We start from the raw sequence: 19,532 nt of genomic DNA, 5'->3' as shown, positions 1-19,532 counted from the left end.
TAACCAGAACCAGGACATTTGTCCCAGAAAAGTGCTGCCCTGTCTCTGTACAGTCCTCTTCTCCAGCCACATCCTGTTCTTTCTCACAGCATGTTCTTTCCAGCAGTCCCTGATTGGCACCATGACTACCCGGCTCTTGGTGTTTGAGACATACATGTAAGTGTACAATAAAGCAAATAAAAGAAGCAGATGCCAGGTGTGGCCCTCAGCCATAGTTGATGTGATTTCACATATACAAATCCTTGACTAAGCTTTTCACTTTCAACAGTATTGGAGGGAAGGATAATCTTTGTGTGTCCTTGGGAGGGATGTCCAGTAAACTTCCTCGATCCCCAGATTGTGTGTTCTTGACATTAACAGTAAATCGTCCAATATGGTGAAAAAGTCAATTTGTTCAAACAATGAGATCGATCTGAATTACAGGAACTTTGACAGGGTTTTTTTTTTCTTTTTTTTTTTTTTTCTAATATTGAAACATTTTCTTGGTCTCCAGTGTGTGAACTTGTTCTGTTTTTATTCTTTTTTGTGACGCATAAATATTTTGACCTGATCATTTCAACAACAACAACAATAATAGTAAATGCCTTGTGCCCATCAAAATAGCTCATCCCTTGGCCCTGGTGTAGCTTATTGGATGCAAAATAGAAAAAGAAATTAGAAAGCAGAGAATAAAGGCATCTTTGGGATGTAAGAAAAAAGTTTGTGTGCGTAAGGGGCACAGGTTTTGAGGGTTTAAAACCTGTCCATTAGCTTTATTTGGAGAAAGGTAAATTAAAACAGTGTTGTCCTAAAAGACAAACACAAAGCAGTATGTAACATGTTATAAATTATTACGCCTTATAAATATAGAAAGTTTTTACGAAATATCATAAATTTAAAATGCTGAATAAGGATTTTTATTAGTTTCTTGTCTGTACTTTCGAAATAAAATAAAGAGTCTTCTGACATCTGATTAAGTGAAATTTTAGACTATTTCATTAGATAAAGAAATCAGGTTGTGCTTTAATCAGTTTCATTGTTGAATTAGATACCTTCCAGTCTTAAAATAGTAACATAATTGTAAAGTTGTCAGTCTCAGGTTTCTATTTGAACTGATTACACTTGATAAAAATAACAAACCATGACAAATAGCAGGGCTAGGTTTCAGTAATTCACTGAAGAATGTCTCTACCAAGTCTTTGTGGCAGAATGTCTTGTTTGCAGGACAAATGCAGAGTTGAAATAACAACCCATGAATACCACTGGTGAAATGGCTATGTACACAAGGTGAATGCTAAAGTTTTCCCTTCTGAATGGACCTTTTAATCCAGGCATTATCTAGACTCTGAAAAAGTCTTCAGTGGCCTTACGTACAGATTAATGAGAAAATCTGAGACTTGGAGTTGGGCTATTTGCAGAAACAGTTTTCAAGATTTACTGATGGTTGACAAATGCCATTTAAGCTTTCAAAGCCATCAATATGCTATTGAAAGGGATTTAGAGGGAAATCCTCCCACTATAGAAGATGAGGACTTTGAAGGATCTCGGTGGAAGCCCTTGGTCTCCCCACCCCTTCAAACCTTTCACTGGTTTGCTTCAGCATATAGAGCTCTGAAACGCGTGGCTATGGGAAAGGGGGGGGAGGCCCCTTTCAAAGGCGTTTGTATATCACTGAAGGTGCCAATCTGCTTTTGTTCAGGCATGAGAACTGAATAGAAGTGTTTCCAGAAAAAGTCTCTTGTGCTCATGGTCAGCTTTTCAATGGGCTTTCTGCTAATAGATTTTTAATATGGGAGCTGGAAATAGCAAAATACAAGTTTGAAAATTTTATTGAATTGAAATACTGCCCAGGAAAGACTCCCTGCCCTATTGCGTCTGTTATTGATGCTACCATTTCCTTCTCTAACACTGTCTCTCAAAGAAAAGTAACCTCATATGTTGTCATGTGACAAGATAAGTCACTGAGCATTGAAATTAATTTTTTTAAATAATGTCCTTTTCTCCACAGGCATTTTAAAACCTGTTTCTTTTCGTTATTTAAAAACTCACTTTCAAACCATATGCTTTTATTAAAAAATGTTCATTATGAAATTTGGTTAGGGAGAAAAAGACCCCTTAGATGATCACACTTTTGTTGAAGCGGTTTTAATTTAAGATCAGGATGGCTTGAAGTCCTTGCTTTTTCCTGTGCTGTTCTGAGTCTGCAGGATTCAAGATGAAAATTCCGAAGAGCTTAGTAAAATTGTACAAATGAAAAAGTGGCAGAACTCTCTACACAATTCTGGAGAAAGGGTCTCTGGAATCTCTGGTGGATTATGCAAGGATATGCTGGGGCTTTATTCATGAAGTTCGTGAGAAATTTGTGGTTTTCAGTCAGAACGAATGTGCACAAACCCCCCTCTGTGGTCCTTTTAACAGCAACAGTATTTATGCATGGAGAAAGATGTGGTGGTGTCTTCTTCAGTCTGTCACAAGCACATGAGATCCAAATGCCAAGACCATGACTGAGAGGGACATCTTTTACCTCTAATCTTCACACCACTCCCCACATGGGATGAGAGAACAAAGCCAGGATGTGGGCTGCAGTAGTCCCTTTATACCCAGTGTGTGGTGTGAAGAAGAATACCACTGTGCATCCCACCAAAGCTAAACTCATGAAGGGAAGGCAAAGCTGACTGGATTCTGCAGAGCATGGAAAACAGTACAACACCTCTCAGCAGAAGACTTGCTTCTGCTTAGTGAGTGCCTTGACTTTACTCCTGTCCTATATTTCATTTCTATCTGCACCATTTTCATACTGGCATCCATTTTGCCACCATTTGGGCGAGGAGGGCAGCAGTAACGGTATGTGGCAGGTACTGTCTTGTGCAACATGACAGGTGGTCATCAGCAGCCACTGTCATGTAGGAGGTGGATGTTGAGGTGTTCATTTGTGCTACTTGTTCATTGCAAAGCAAATGAAGCCTACAAGAGATCTCCCAGATCGTCTAAGGCTTCTAGTTCCAAAATGTTGGTGCATGTTCACATAGAAAGAACCATCTGTCATGCCCCAGTCACCTTGGTGAGTTTAGGGGAAGGTCGTTTGATTCCCTCTGGGTGGTGCATGAGAGAAAAAAAAAATTCTCAGGAGGTTCAATAACAAACTTTTACTTGCAAACTTTAGAACATTAAGGTAGAATAAGGTACTTGGCAAATTTTATAACAATATTCAGACAAAGTAAGGTACTTCACAAACTTTAACTTAGCAAACTTAGCCAACTTTAACTTATTCAGACACAACATGGCACTTACTAAGGCATTGACTAGAATTTTTTTAGGCTGGCTTAAAATATATTTCGAAAAGAAGTTAGGAGAAGAAAGAGAGAGAGAAAGAGAAAGGATAAGAGTGAAAAATATTACCACCCACAGATACAGTGATGAGAATTGATTGTTGCAATTTAGATGTCCACCACAGACTTGATCCGTCAGGGGTGGGGGAAGCCCACGAAGCACAGAGTTGAATGGGTTAATATACACTCGGGCTTGGTGGGAATGCGCAGGTACCTCCCCTTGAGGTGGACTTTTACACTGACTGTTGCAACTCTGTGGATCATGCGCAGTTCTCTGGTGGAAGGCCCCAGAAATTAGTCTAGGGGTGCTTCAAGTGTCTTTGATGGTTTATGACACCTTCTAAGACATGAGAGTTGTGTTTGATGTCAGCGTAGTTAAGCCATTATGCCCCATCAGAAGGGATGAATGCCTTCAGACCTACATGTGAATGTCCCAATATCTCCCCCATGGGGGAGTTTTCCAACTCAGCCAGTAAAGGAGGACATTGGCGTGATAAAAAGCACTATCCCACCTCACAGGATCTGCTTATTATTGGCCTCTTCCCTTATCTGGCCCAAAACACAGCTTCTTGCTAAAGGAAGATTGATTTGTCATGGTCATCCTCTGGTGCTCACGCCCTCTGCAGCTGGGCTGTTACCTTGCACATCATCAGCAAAGCACTCACTGCTTTTGCAAATGGCTGATTGTTTGAGCTATTAACCATTAACATTTCAGTCTCTTAAACCATCACAATGCAGGTTATTCTTAGTAATCGTTCTGGTTTCCTAAGGGAGCTAACTGGAAAACAGAACTTGATGTGAAAGAAAAATTGAGCAAAAGCTATGGAAAAGAGAGGGTGAGGAAGGAAAAATGAACAGAATCAGCTTGTCACTTTGAAAAAACACCAGGAATGAAAATTAAGTCCCCAAATCATTGAAGCAGGCATGACAACCAAACAGGAAACAAAGAGAGGCTGGAACAGCAGAAAATGTCACACTTTCCTTTCCTTACTGGCCCAAACCAACAACATCCTGCCTTTAACTCAACAGATTTCGGAAATTATAAAAGGGCTGAAAATAATATGTAGAAATCTTCCCAGTGAACCCATCAGTACTGCATGCACTACTGCAGACAAACCAATGTGCTGTTGCATAGTTTCCACAACTGTGAAGTGCTGCTATTGGGCAGAACCTGGCATTAGGAACTTTTAGGCCTGGGATGATATCTTCCTCCCATGGGAGTCACTGGAAATTTTACCACCAGCATCAGTAGAGCCAGGTGTTTACCCACGTGTGCTGACATTGACTTGCTATATTAGAAGTTTTAAGATATGTAAATAATAGAAAAACTGATTGTTTCCAGCATTTTTATAGCATTTGGAATAGCTAAATGAAAGACATCTTGGAAAGTTCATTTTGTGTGCAAAAAAAGCAGACCAGACGTGCAGGATAAGGGACACATTTATTTCACATATGCAAACAGATGCAATAGAGTTGGCAGCAACAGTTTATATTTGGTAAAGGTTTGTTTTAGCTACTGATGTTTTGTGGTATGGTTCAATATTGTCTCCAGGAAGATCCAAAACTGATACTTGAAGCCTGAAACAGGGACAGTGCAGCAGATTTAGCTGAAAAGCACCAGTTAATTGCGTGCCCTGAGGGGATTTTCTGTTGATCGTCATAACAATCACAAGAAGTGATGGGTCACGGGCCTCAAAATGAGGTTGCTGAACAGTGGACTATGTAAACTCTCTGAATAAAAGAAGGAAGCAGGCATCATTTATTCTGGATCAGAGTATGCTGCCCCCACTCTTACTAAATATTAGTTTGTCATCTGAACAGCCCAACTGATCTCAGTAGAAATAGTTCTGAAGTATTTTACCTCCGTGTATTAATTGTACAGCTCTGATCCCAGTAATTTCAGTTATTGTAAAGGAAAATAATTTATCTAAAGAGATAACATTTATATACTAGAGGGAGCACAACCCTTTTCCCTGAAGATTGTGCTGGTATAACCACCCGGAAAACACGTGCCAACACATAAGATGTCTCTACCAAAGATTTCTCCTTGGTAGGGTGACTTAGTGCATCTCAACCCTGCTCCTTGACCTGAATTGTTTAAAGCTAGCTCAGGTATTTTGGTACTCTGCCTGTCTGAAGGGCAGCTGATCAATTACAAGCAAACAAAATGTGTGAAGACTAGGTATAAGTCATGTCAGTATAAGATTAATGACCTGGTATTTATGTATATTAAGGCTGTTTTAGACTAGCCCTTGTGAAGGTATCTTATGATGAAGGTGAATTTTGATTACTTAAGGAAAAAAATAATGACCTGATGGAGAAATAAAGTGGTTTTAAGTACATTATCTCTGTAAGAATCAAGCTATGCATATTTCTTGGCACTTACTGTTGCAGAAATTTGGGTGTTCAACCTATCAGGGAAAGATCTGACAGCTTTGTCATTCCTCTGAGCTCTGCAGGAGGTGTCGGAAGAGGCTGTCAGCCATCCGGAGCTGGCAGATCTGGAGGCCTATTGTATTTTAGTGAACAAGCTCTGTCAGACATAAAGGTAAGATATGTGTGTAAAAAAAAACCTCAACTTTTTATATCTGAAAAATGTTTACAATATTTACGTTCTAGGCACAGGATCACCCTGCATTACTCTAAGCCAAAACTGCCAACTGAAATAAAACAATTCTGCTTCACCTTTCTTATTTGAATTTGTGGAGGTACAAACAGCAATGTAGTGAACCAGTTCAGGGAGCTGATTTGGATTAAAACCAAATTTTTTCCTGCTGGATTTTTTTTGAAATCCAGGCCAGTTGCCAACTCTGGTTCAACAGCATCCTCACAAGGAATGAGTAGTGATGGGCTGGGGTGGGGAGATCAGGAGTAATTCCTTTGGTAGCAAGCATTGAATGAAATTGAGTGTGTTGGTAATATGACATCCCTTGGGTTGTCCGTGCAATTCAGAGAAGATTCTGTAAATAATTATTTCAGCTAAGCAACAACACAAAAATGATCAAATTCATACTTCAGAGAAGAACTGTAGTAGGTGTGATACAGCGTAGCATCATTTTCCTGCCCTGCATACAGAGCTGTGGTGCACAGATTTCTGGAAACTCATGTTCACACCATCACTGTTGAAATGTGTTTGTAGCAGATGCTCTCACAGCCGTTTGTTTTTTAATCCTTGAAATCCATGCTGTGGAATTGAGTTGAGACAAAGTAAGACCAACAAAATCAATGACTTAGAGTATATCTTGTTATGAATGAAATCAGGCTAGTCATAAATAATTTCCACTCTCGGCAGACTCACTGAAGTAATATTGGATATTTTGGGGAAGATGAGTTTTAAAATTGGCTTACGTAACATATAATCTGTGATGTATATAAGTTGCAGTTGGGTATTCAGCTCATTTGGCTGTATGGTTCATAATGCTTGATTTAAGAAGTGTGTACTTTGTGACAGTATGTATTTTCAATCTTTGTCTACACTCACATATATTTTGAATTAATTTCTGCTGTAGGCAAGGTGTAGAACTCTTATAAACTATGCTCTGCTTTTTGTAGATATTCTCCTCTCATATAGATAGTCATAATTTAGGAACAGCTTCAGAGGTATGAAATTATAGACTGGGAATTAGAAGGAAATTGGACCTCAAATTTCTAAAATGGATGAATATGTCCACTCATTGAGAAAAAAAAAAAAAAAGGAAAAGAAAGGATTTTTTCCTATATTTTTGTCATTTTTGGAGCAAATAGTTATAAAATAAGCAACTTCTGGAGGGGCAGAAAATATTCTGAAACTGAGAGAGGCCAAGCGTTTTTTTCTCCAAACTCGGTCACTTCCGATAAATATTGTTTCTCAATTTAGCTGTACTGTTCTTCATCAAAATAAAATAAACAGTACCTGATAAACAGGTAATGATGAAAAACACAACAAACACGCTAGTAGTTATCTTCATAAATTACAATAAAAACTGATATTTTTCTGTTTGTAATGTTCAGTATTTGAACAAGACAAATCATGTATGCAGTACTCATTTAATATTTGAATTTGTTCAGCAGAAATAGGTAATAACTCATAAAGTAAAATAATACTAATATAATCTGTGGGCATGAGAGGAAGAGGAATTCCATTCAGTCCTCTTTTAATTGCTCTTACTAGCTTTTATATTATAAAAAACTCCTTATTAGTTGTTTATGTTTTTTAATGTGTGAGTTAAGTACAGTAAATGACTGACGTGTTCAAATGTTTTTATAACTTACTCTGGTAACTATTACTTAGCAAACTGAGTCTTCAGCATCAAATGAACAACCATGAATCAGCTTTGAAAGTAAGTGGCTAGTTTCATCTAGGAAGCATTATGAATTTGATATACAAAAAAAAGCAGAGAGCCAGAATCTTTGTACCTAAGGTGAAATGTCAGGTACTTAGATTAATTCAGCAGTGGGTGTGTTTGATGTGATCTTTGATTTTTACTTTGTGTTTTGACCCAAATTGTTTGCTCTGCCCTGCTCCCTCTGCTGGAGTGTTGGATAAACTGAATGGCAAAATCATTTCCTGAAAAGATTAATCATGCACATACTGTTTGCTTTACAAATGTTCTTCAACCTAGATATAAGTAAGGTTTTGATGGCTGTTTATATGATAGAATTGCCTATGTTCAGGAATAATATGTGCTGTTTAAAATGACTCTATTACAGAGCTTCTGCAGTAATAAGCCACTCTGCTGTCTGTGACATCAGAGGTTCGAACCCACTGACAGGTGTTGAGAGTGCAGAATTCTGGCCAGAGCATATTTCTTACTTTGTGTTGAATCCAGATGTGCCCTAACAGCCTAGTTTGCCAGGATCCGATGTTATGGGCCACATAACAATAGAAAGGAGATATGGACAGAACCCTCTTGGTGTTACTGGATCACCTTTGAGGCTTCCCTAAGTTCAAAGTGCCTGATCCTTTTCATATATGTCTATTTACAGTTGCAATGGTTGTGTCTTCTGTAAGCAAAATGCACTGCTAGAACAAGCACCACTGGTGTGCCAAGGAAAGGAAGGAGAGTGAGGCAGACAGCAGGAGTACTGTCTGTGTACTGGCATAAAAGCTCTCTGTGAGGTGCACAGGCACACATATTCTCACTGCTGGGTCTATTCTCCGGTGACCGCACATCATCTGCTTTTCGCAGGGTGTGTTTTAATATAAAGGTGTTGAGTCTCTGGAAACGGTGAACTTCAATGTCAAGTAACAGAAGTTTTCTGTAAAAAATGTGTAACAAGCAATCCTCTTCTAGCCTTGCATCACTTCTTTGTAAAAGTATAGCATGCGATCAGTTGCTGTTAATTCGCTATTACATGAGATAATGAATTTTTAAATACTTAATTTTAGCATTTGTCATTATCAATGTGCAGAAGGGTAGAAATATCCATGCTATTGCCATTGTTATTTACCATGAAAACCTTGATAGTGAGATTTTCTGTTTTGTGTAATGTTTGTTATAACTCTCTCCCTACTGCTGCTTCCTGCAAATCTACCACTTTTTCTTCCAGAAGATTTTTCCAAATATAAATATGCACTCTTCAAATGTGAATCATTTAGTGGAAATTCACATCTTAGTCATAGTTTACTACGAAGTCCTTTAAAGAACCACAGATGAAGTTTGAAGCTACTTATGAGAAGGAATGCTATGGTTTAATTTGCAGAAAGCGCTAACAGTGCTTATTTTTGTGTGCTCATACTCTACCCTATGCTGCTCTGCATGTGTGTATTAAACATGCAAATACATGACTAGGAGTTTTCATGATGACTTTGAAAGATTGTGTAATTTAGGAACATTAAAATGAAAAATATTATCATGGTTTTCTGAGTCTGTTGGCAGCTTATGCATCGCACTGGTGTAAATGCCATGGTTGGACAGTGTGATCCATGATCTAATAAAAAGGGCAGTGGACAAATCATCATCAGTGTCGGTTTACTTTTCAGATGTTGGTGTATGAACATCTCTTTGACTGTGAACATGTCACACTGCCATTAGGTGTCTTGATTTCTCTTCTGTAAATTGATGATAATTCTATTTATTTATTGAGACCCTCAAACAAAAGCATCTATAGCAATTTACCGGTAAGAAATAGGAACTACTACTACTACAGTGTTGATGAATAGATTTAAGTAGCTGTAGCAGATGAAGATATTTTTCATGAAAGCTAATGAAGCATTTGCATTAGTAGATGCCACGTAGTTAATAGCTAACATATTCTTCCATTGTACAGTGGAACTATTGTTCTGCCAACAGTAGAAACAAGAGTTAAAAAGATAGGCACAACAAGGAAAGAAGAGAAGTAATATGCACCTGTTTTCATTATTTTGTATTACTACATGTGAGCTAGTGTCAAATTGTGCTGTAAATTAATTAAGGAAATTGTCATAGTTTAGAAACTGTTCTCAGCTGGTAGTAACTAAGGGAGTACATTCAGTCTATTGTCAGTATTTTATGAAAGTGCTTTATCTTTCAAAGACTTCCATAAAAATAATTGTTAATACATCTTGTTGGGATAAGGCAGGCTTAGAAGAATCAAAATTAATAATCCTAATAATAAGTCTTGATCATTTTCTAAAAATCAAGCAGGTTGCAATGGTTAAGAAAATGGGCTACAAGATTGTATTAGACCTGCAATGGGTAGACGGTTTGTACCATTCAGTATAATAGATGTTGAGCCTAATAGTAGACTGGCAGGTTGATGAAAGCCAGTAGAAGTTTTGTGTGTATCCCTGGAGAGATTTTTGTTCTCCTTTGAAAGACGTGAGTATAACCTAAAAACTGATCTTCCAAGATGAATAGTCACTGAAATGTTTCTTGTAATAACAGCTAATAACAGGTTAGTAACTCAGCCTGCAAACTCATCTATTAAGTGTGAAGAACTGGTTCACTTAACTTGTTTTACTGGCTTTCTGGAATTCATTTTGAGCTCACTATTAAGATGGTAGCTGGATGTTTTTTTCAGCACATATATGCATGGACAACAAAACGGGGGGGGGGCGGAGGGGAAAGACCTGTTGTATTTGCCTTCTTGGGTGCTGTTTTGCAAATGCTCAGAATTTGTCGATCTGCTCACCAAGAAAAAACAGATAGATGCAAGGTGGAGTTTGCAATATTTTCTGTTTTTCAAAGATTTCATAGGATTCCCTTAGCAAGTCACCAGAGGCACAGCATGGTGATTGATTGGCACAGGGTGTAGTTAAGATATCATTATAGTGAGCCATGTTGCCAATGCAGTCGTTGAAACAAAACTTCTAATTTTTTGAAAAGATGAAGTTGCATTTGCTGGTATGTTGCTTTTATAGTCAGCAGTTGGAAACAGGCTGCAGGAATGCTGATGGGAGAACACACGATATGTCCATCTGACTGTTCAAAACAGTTTATTGCCTTTTCAGTGGAATATGGCAGTTCACGGTGCAGATAGTTTTCACAAAGGTAGATCTGGTACTATTGCTGGTTATATTAGGAGCGTTTTAAAACAGGGTATACTCTTACTGTGTTGCTCCTACTGACATCAGCGGGGTTTGTATGTGCTTTGATGGTGGGAGACAGGAGTAGTTCTGTTACGCTGAGTTATTTAAAGGTTTTCAGTAATGTAATAACTCTGTGTTTTTCATTGCTGTAGTTTGTAAGAGTTTACCAAGATCCAGTATAAAACCAGAACAATTCCGCTGAGGATAGTTAAAGATCCAGTACCTTGATTTTAATGTTTTTAAGCATTACAATGCAAATGCTGACGTGTAAGCCATCTTTCATCCCCTTCTGTTTCCTAGAGAAAGCAAATTGCTGATTTTGGCAGGCTAGCAGTGAAAGCAGAAATCAGAAAACCTGTTTGATGCACTTCTTGGAAAGAAACCATTGCAGGTGCAGGACATAAGACATACCTATTGCAAGTGTTACTGGTTTTCATAGTAATAATGAATAATCCTGTAATTTACCAGCTAGCTCTTTCTGTGCTTTATCTAGCTAATGGCTGTAAATCTCATCCTAGCTGTGTCTTCTTGGCAGTAAGGTCCAAAATGCTGGCAAACCAAAATGCTGAAAACTTCCTTTGTTTGTCTCTAGAGCACTGTGAGGAATTCCTACTCAGAAGCCCAAATTTTTCATATTGCTCATACGAGACCCAGTGACCGATTGCCTTGTATTAACCATTTTTGTTTGTCTCACATCTCCAAACATCCCCCCAGCAGTAGCTCTGGGTCATGGTACTTCTCTCCCTTTCAGTGAGCAAAAATTGGATTAAATGCATCTATGGTGATTCTGATCCAGAAGAATATTCTGAATCTAAAAAATGAACTACTGCTTTCCAATGTAAGGGATGTGTGTTTTTTTAGGGAAAAATAATGCCACCTGTTTAGCCAGCTGATACAGTTGGGAAAAGTAGAGGGTTTTTATTTTTGTACCTGAAAGTTTCTCAGTTTTTCCAACTGTATCCACTAGGCTCATCAATTGTATTACCTCTCCCTACAGTAGTTGCCCTTATATTCTTAAACCCTTATAGCTAAAAGAACAGCACATTGCCAACATAGACTGGAATGACCTGCGTATTAGTTGCAAGTATGTTAAAAACTAGTTTTAAAAGACATTGTTGATCAAAATTGGGAAATAATTTCTGTTACATCCACCATCTCTGGAAGTATTTAGAAGATGGATGGGTGTGGCACTTAGGGACATGGTTTAGTGACCAACATGGCAGTGCTGGGTGAGCAGCTAGACTGGAAAGATCTTAAGGGTCTTTCCAACCTAAATGATTCTGATTCTATGAAATATGCATATGTAATGTTTAGGAGTTTTTTTTACAAAAACATCTTTATATGCTATGTTCCAACAAAAGAATAATCTGGAAAAGAAGTAACCAGAAAAAAAGTAGCAGAAGGAAATTATTTAACTAAAAAGAGTTAGCAGTTGCTGCAGTGTACACTGGGAAAGAGGTTCTCCTCCATCATATGATGTGGAGCACATACTTTACCACATGACTGAGTCCAAAAAGGAGACTAGGACATAGGAGTTCACTGCTGGCAAATCCAGCTCTAGGGTCTAAAGATGTTATTAAGAAAAATGCACGTATTGTTGATTTTCTCCTTGTGCATCAAAGCACATAAGGAAAGCCACCTCCTCTTATTCTAATCCTCTTAAGATATTAAGGTCTGATCTGTAGATTGCTTCTGACTGGTTCATCATGGGGTCCTGTGGGTGATACAAGCAGACAAGTACTGCTTGCTAGTAACAGAAATTAATATGCTAGAAAACCAGGTTTTCTTGGTCAGCCAGAGCACTGGTTAATGCTGGTTTTGTAGAATGCTCTAAATACGTGTGTATCTGAAGATTAATCATTCCCATCTTCCAGCAGGGCTGGTTTTTAAGTCTAGAATGTGATTTGGGATGTTTCCAAAACCCCATTAAGACATGTGTTGAAAATATCACAATCAAAATGATCTTGTTAAAATATTTGGTTTATCTTAATATTCCGTAGTATGTACTTCACTACCTGGATGAGTTTTTCTTTTGCCAAATAAATCCATGTTTTTGTTCCTTTGCCAGAATAAACCCTTTGAGCCTTTATCAAAGTAAAAGGGCAATAACCTGCTAAACAGTATGAAAGAATTAGGTGATAAAGTATTAAAGAATGAATTTAATAAGTACACATTTCTCAAATTATACTTTGATTTTGAAGTAAATGCAGAGACCTTACTCAACAGTGATTTGATAATTGTCATAAAGTATTAACACATTTCCTTTATTTCAGAATCTCTATGTGAAGTATGTTTTTAAATTATACATTTTAAAATTCAGCAAAAGATCAAACATATATCAAGCATATATTCTGTAATGTGAAACAGACTGTGAATAATAAGAACTAGATGGAGTAGGCATAGGATGCCTACCCACCAAAGTACAGATAACTTATTTACCTTGTAAGCTCTCAACAGCTGGAAGAAATAAAGTTATCTAAATAGTAACCGAAGTAGCTGGAAACTATAAGCACTGCTACAAATGCATAGATACGTTTAAATAGTGGGGAGTTTTAAATTACTATATAACATTTACATAAAATATGCAGGTCATTCTTAATTTTATTTTAAGAAACTACAGGAATTCTGTTATAGTCATGTAAGTTGGATCTTCCACACAGAATTTTATTATACAGTCTGTTTACAGGTTTTGTACTTAATGAAAAGCAATTATAATGGTACTGTGGGGCATGAGGAAGACAGTGGAAAACCATGAAAAAGCAAGTTAAGAATAAAAAGGTATTATATGAAATTTAGTCTAAAACATAGCTTGAATGAGCTCTGACAGAGCTGATATGGCTAGTAGTTTCCTGTACCAGGAACTACTGTGGAACCCCAGCAGGAAGTGTGCTACAGAGTGGGATCACATTACACCCTTGTTTTATGGTTCATTTCACTTATTTAATGCAATTTGACTACCTGTAACAAAAGAGCACTCAAAAATTGCATGTTTATTATTTGAAAATATATCATTTCTTTGAGTCAGGTTGGGGTTTGGGGACACCTGATGTGCCTAACGTGAGGCAAGGCAAATCAATGTGACCATGCAGCAGGTTGTACAGCAAAGGCAAAGTAATTCCATAGTCATGAAATATAAAGGATGTTGCAGATAGTCTGTATTGGTATGCTTTTGCCTGTCTATTTTAGTAAACCAAGTGTACTATGGTGCTACAACAAAAACAACAAAATTCATAGTAGTTTTTCTTTACTACTCCAAGTAAATTTTAATACAATACAGTGGTTTATTAAAATTATGTTGACTAAAAGGGTTGTTTAGTGTTCCAGATGATTTATAGAGAGTGATAAAACATTCCAGAATCTCTGGAAATGAAGAACATGCTACAGACTGTATTTGATTTCACAACCCTATGTTCATACGAAAGAAGAATGTTTAATGTGCTAACTAGATAACGATTCATCAGTACTGGCAGAGGAACTGATTTTTGTTAATGTAGCACTGAAAAACATGTGGAATGAACAGCTGGATGCCACAGTTGTGGCATGCCATATTAAGTCTGTGTCTGTTTTCCCCTACAGTGATCTCAGTATGAACAACATTACTAAGCTGCCCTCAAACCCTGTGCACAATCTCCGCTTCCTGGAAGAGCTGTAAGTATCATTGTATTCTTGATGGGCATAGTCAGCACTAGACACATTCCTGTGTTTGTCTCTCATACTTACTGTGGGAACCAGATAAAATGGTGCAGGAAAGCTGTCAGCCTGACACTTTTGACACATGCGGAAACACTTACTTGAAAAAAACCCAATTGCTGTGATTCTGGAAATGAACTTGTAAAAGAGTTACCATGAGGCTACAACTTCTCTAAGCAGAGACAGAGCCAAACAAATTAAAATTTTTAAACAAGAGCTGTTTAAAAGAACTGGATTGCTTTTTGGAAATAGTTAAGCAGCAGGATATTAAAAGTTTGAATACTGGCTCATGTTTATTAAAATCACAAGTAAAGCTGTAATCAAAACCAAAACCTGCTGCCTCATTCTGCCTGTGTCAAGGACAATTGAGTCCACATTTCATAGTATCGAGGCTCCTTGTCCTAATCACTTTTAATTACTCTTTCCTTACTCTTAAACTTAGTGTCCCTGAAGGCTGACTGTAGAATGCAGGATCCTGCAAAAAGCTTAGTTACGCTATCTAGTACGTTCACGGAGGGAGAAAAGTACATTGCAAAAACTAGCTGATCAAGCACAACATCAAAAGAGGAATGCTGGCTTGAAGTGATGGTGACTAACCAAAAGTGAAAAGTATTGTGCATTCATGAGACCTGGATTTGGCAGTGACTCTAGTTATAATGGCCCAGGCTTAAAAGAAAATTTAGGTTTCTGAAGAGTGATTGAGACTCTATAACTGGTGCACCATAGATCTTGTGGAAAAAAGCTGGCGCCTGTATTTGTATGAGTACCTCTAAATGTTGATTAAAAGCCTTTTATGAAACATGGTTTATAAGTTTTAAAGTGAAAGTCTTCTGTTTTATAGCATGTTTAGCTGCTAACACACCATAAAATCCACGTAAGAAATGCAGAATCATTGTACTGCCTTTCTTGCAAAGACAGGTCTGTTTTAAGCTATGAAATGTGTACAATCCTCTGCAATTTAGGTGGGTATTGCTGTGACAATTTTGGTGTCCTTGTTAATGCTCCTTTGAATTTTACCAGCTGGTCTTTCCAGGTGGCATCTATGAATCTATGAAAAAAAGATTATTGAAACAATTTTGTAGTGCTTACTTTGGAGAATACCCTATTTGCAAACAGATTTCCTTTCATGACTTATTTTTATTACTGTTGGCACTTGTATTTAGAAAGCTTTACTTCTTTTCAGTTTCTCTTTCTTTACTTATTTCTTTGATTGTCAGTATCTTTCTCGCTGTTAGTGCAACTTTGGAATATTGTAACAGATATAAACATAACAGAGAGATGTCACACACCAAGTGCGTATGAAGTGAATCAGGCCACAAAGTCCCTGCTTGTGGACTTCTGCATAGTGTTCATACTTGCTTGTCCAATTTCCTGTCAATTTTAATAACCCTACTAAAACCATCCAACCCAATGATTGGTTTCTAGCCATTAAAGAAAAGAATTAAAAGTCTGGGCTTTTCCTGGAAGGAAATTCTAATACCTGAAGCCAAGTTACCTTCACTGTTTCATTTTATGGTCCAAAGTTAGATGACTCAAATAGCAAGACTTAAGTCAGTGCCTGAGAAGCTATTCTGTAGTCTATGTCATCTTCCTGATCCAGACCTTTGAAAATGTTCTTACCTTCTTCTTGTGCTGGGCCTGCTTTTTCTGCTGGAAATATTAAACCTTTATCCTTACAACCCTCTGTTCCAAATCAAGTAATGCCAGTCCTTCATTGCTGGTAGTACCAGAAAGGTATTTATGTCTTTACTGTGTTTTGGTTTACATATACATAGTCAACCTTTCTATTTGTTTTGCACAAGCCAACAATTTCCATTTCTCATTAATTTAATGCTGTTTTGTGAAACCCTTCCAGTTTGTATTCCCTTTTAAAATAAGCATGGAAAACTGAAGCCTTTGGAGATGTGAGGCAATTGATTACCTCCTCTTGTTGTGCTGAGAGATTCTTTGGTGTTCAGAGACATACATTACAATTCAGCCTAGTATTACTTGGAAAAAAATTATAGGCAATGGAAAGGGAACTGGATATTCAACTTTGAAGTAGGGGGTAACAGCCATTGTTGTTCTCATGCTCCCCTATGTTAATTTCTGAGCAGTGATTTTATATACGAAAATTATTTTTCCCATCCAGGCATTGCCATATGATGGGTTTTTTCTAGCTTACCTGGGAATTCTGTGTTTTGTTTATGTGGCTCAGTTAAAAGGTGCTATTGAAAAATATAACTTGACCTGTAACACAGACATTGTTAAAATAAGATTTTATGAGATCTTTACCAAAGCAATGTTCCATAAAATTAAAATGAATTTTAGCAATGTCTGTCTGCTCTTCAAAAACAGCAGGAGCTTAAAATGCATTTTTTAGGGTTTTTAAGTGTTGAAAAAAGTGTTACTAGTACCTCTATTAGGGATCTGGTTCAAAAATCTGATAAAAGCCAATGAATGATCCACCTAAGTTTCAGCTTAGATGTTATATCCTGGATACCCAGTTTGGCCATACTAATAAGTCATTACCCCAAAAGAACTGAGATTCTATTAAGACAGTTAGACCAATTGTTTTCCCTCCAAAGCAGTGATATATAAGCCAGGTCTGTTCAGCCAGTTGTGAACTTCCATGCTGAATGTGATCTACATTACAGTCAAGGTTAGACATCTCTGCACACAGCATTCTTGCAAACCTGATGATCATGCCTGGTATTTATTCTTAACCAAAGACTATGATCACTGAAGTACAACATATTGACAGTATGCTGTATTTCTGAGGTGCACGTTCCTCTGAAAATTTTGGAAAACATTGAACTTTCTAACTCCCAAAAAGTTTAGTTCTGAGCAAGATCTTTTATTTGTGAAAATGTTGGACCTTTCAGGCCTAATTTTTTCTTAAAGCATGTATGATGGAGCTCCCACCAAGAAAGAAATATGCTTCAGCTGCTTGATTATCAGCAAGGTGCTCTGCATGAACTTGTACAACACCATTAAGTTAAATTCTTCATTATAAATTCAAAATAACTGCAGATATTTATCAGTCTGACCAAGTCCAAGATTTAGTCTCATGAGGATTATTTCTAGACATGTGACATGTCATTTTACAATATGCATAGAATGCCTTTACTAATAGAGCAGGGAATGAGAGTAATACATGGAAAAAAGGTTTTTTAAAGAGCATAAAGACTTACCCAGGGTGAGACTCTTAAGAATTTTAGAGTCTGCTACATCTGAGTGTAGGCCTAACATTTTGTGATTAGCAACACTTCAAAGCAGTGCCTGAAACTGTTTTATTTTATAAATTAATGTCTCAAAAGTGAGGAAGAAAGCCAATAAAAATTTAAGGCTATTTGAATCAGACCTAAGTGTAAAATCTCTCCAGCTATATATATATCCACATATACATACATATGCATAAATATATGTGCAGACACCCACGCATGCACATATATAAGGCTTTTACTTTAATTTTAAACACAGGAACATTCCACAGATAAGCAAAGCTCCAAGTGATTTTTAGTAAATTGCTATTTTTCGGGAACTTCATATAAGTGTTTTAGTAAAACAACAACAAAAGACTGTTATATTACAATTACTTTACTACAGAGCAGGACAGTCCCAAATAACTTCTTTTTCACAAAATCAAGCAATGAAGTCACCCTTAATTAATTGCAATTTACATACAGGTGCAAGAGCATTTTTGGACACCCACGTGATTATTTTAAAATAATCTTTAAAGGAATTTAATATGTATCTACAAAGTTTTTCAGATTGATCTTGGCATTATTATGGAAGTCAGGCAGAAGTACCTTTAAAAGTACATTTTACTGTAATATGGAAGTGCAGAATTACAGATAAAATATATAATAGATGTATTCTGTGAATCTTACCATTATTTGTGTTGAAATACCTTTATACTGCAGAATTGGTTAAGAGGCTCCTGTATAAATGAAGTCCTACATTACCAGGCATGATCCATTGCCATCTGTTCTTATTTATTTTTTTCCTTTCACTTCTCTCTGTGTTTGCTCTTTCTTCCTACAAAGAGGTTTTCAAAGCTGTTAATGGGAATTAGGTATTCTTTTCCCCACAGACTCTGAGCAGTGGGACTGAGATCTCTGGTCTTTGAAAACTGAGAGCATTTGCTCCTGGGGGTCCTGTACAGTCTTTATTTTTGTGCTGGTGCAGGCACATTGTGACTAGCTCTGAAAACAAATTCTGTACTTTTTACTGTTAAGTAAGCTGGTGTAAAACATGAAAATGCTGCAGCCATAGTCCAAAAATTTTTTGAGCAAGTGAGGAATCTTGTCATTTACTTCAACAGTCTTGGAACAATACAGTTAAATACTACAATCTTTCCCAGAGATTAAGCTGCAGAAATTTGAAAACCTCCAAGGCAAGAAAGTAGAAATGCCTGCAGCTGCAGAACTGAAGTAAAAATGGAGTGTCATCCATTGGTCTCAAACTGTCCACACATTCCAATGTCACTTCAATACCAGTTTTACAGTTCTTGCACAGCAGGGTTTAGCAGAGCTGTTCCTGGTAGAAATTGGCTTGTGTCACCTCCATCAACTAAAGTTTCAAGAACTTTTCACTGCTAAGTGACATGATCCCATAGATCATATCAGAGCTGTGCACAATTTAACACATAAGTTGTGAATTCAGTTTCTTCCTATGAATTATGAATTCGGTTTCTTCACTTCATGTGTGCATACATATAGATCAGACAATGGCACTGTGTTCGATATGCGGTGTTTTTCAGTGAGAGGTGCCTGTCACCAGCCCAGCAATTGGCGCATTGTAAATTCTGTTGCTGTAATAAACTTTGTTCATGCCTCGGGACTGTAGTTTCCCAACTTTGCTTTAATACAGAGCTGCACTCTAAATCCTGACAGAGGAATGTGCACCAGTTTTCTTGAAATTAACTGTACACCACTAAAAACAGTAAGAAGATATTTACCTAATTAATCAGCAGGAAACAATGACAATAGTTTTCTCCCCTAGTGTTTGCTTGCAAAGTTTTAGTTTACTAGGAAAGAACAAACCTGAGCACAGAAGATCCT

The 19,532-nt window shown here is 37.3% G+C and overlaps 1 protein-coding gene across 7 annotated transcripts in view; it reads left to right on the top strand.

Moving 5' to 3' along the window:
* The window catches only part of LGR5 (leucine rich repeat containing G protein-coupled receptor 5), an 87,427-nt gene that overhangs the window by 22,775 nt on the left and 45,120 nt on the right, over positions 1 to 19,532 (top strand). For 6 of the 7 annotated variants that reach the window (XM_051795886.1, XM_051795888.1, XM_051795882.1 and 3 more), the window contains exon 2: positions 14,374 to 14,445. In XM_051795886.1, coding sequence (XP_051651846.1) covers positions 14,374 to 14,445 — 72 coding nt within the window. Of the gene's footprint in view, positions 1 to 5,767; positions 5,857 to 14,373; positions 14,446 to 19,532 lie in introns of all 7 variants that reach the window. The other variant, XM_051795887.1, reaches the window with a different exon arrangement.

The sequence above is a fragment of the Manacus candei genome, unplaced genomic scaffold, assembly GCF_025592945.1.
Source record: "Manacus candei isolate 608988 ecotype Guabito, Panama unplaced genomic scaffold, ASM2559294v1 h1tg000043l, whole genome shotgun sequence".
Taxonomy (NCBI): domain Eukaryota; kingdom Metazoa; phylum Chordata; class Aves; order Passeriformes; family Pipridae; genus Manacus; species Manacus candei.
This window is presented reverse-complemented; position numbering and strand designations above follow the sequence as displayed.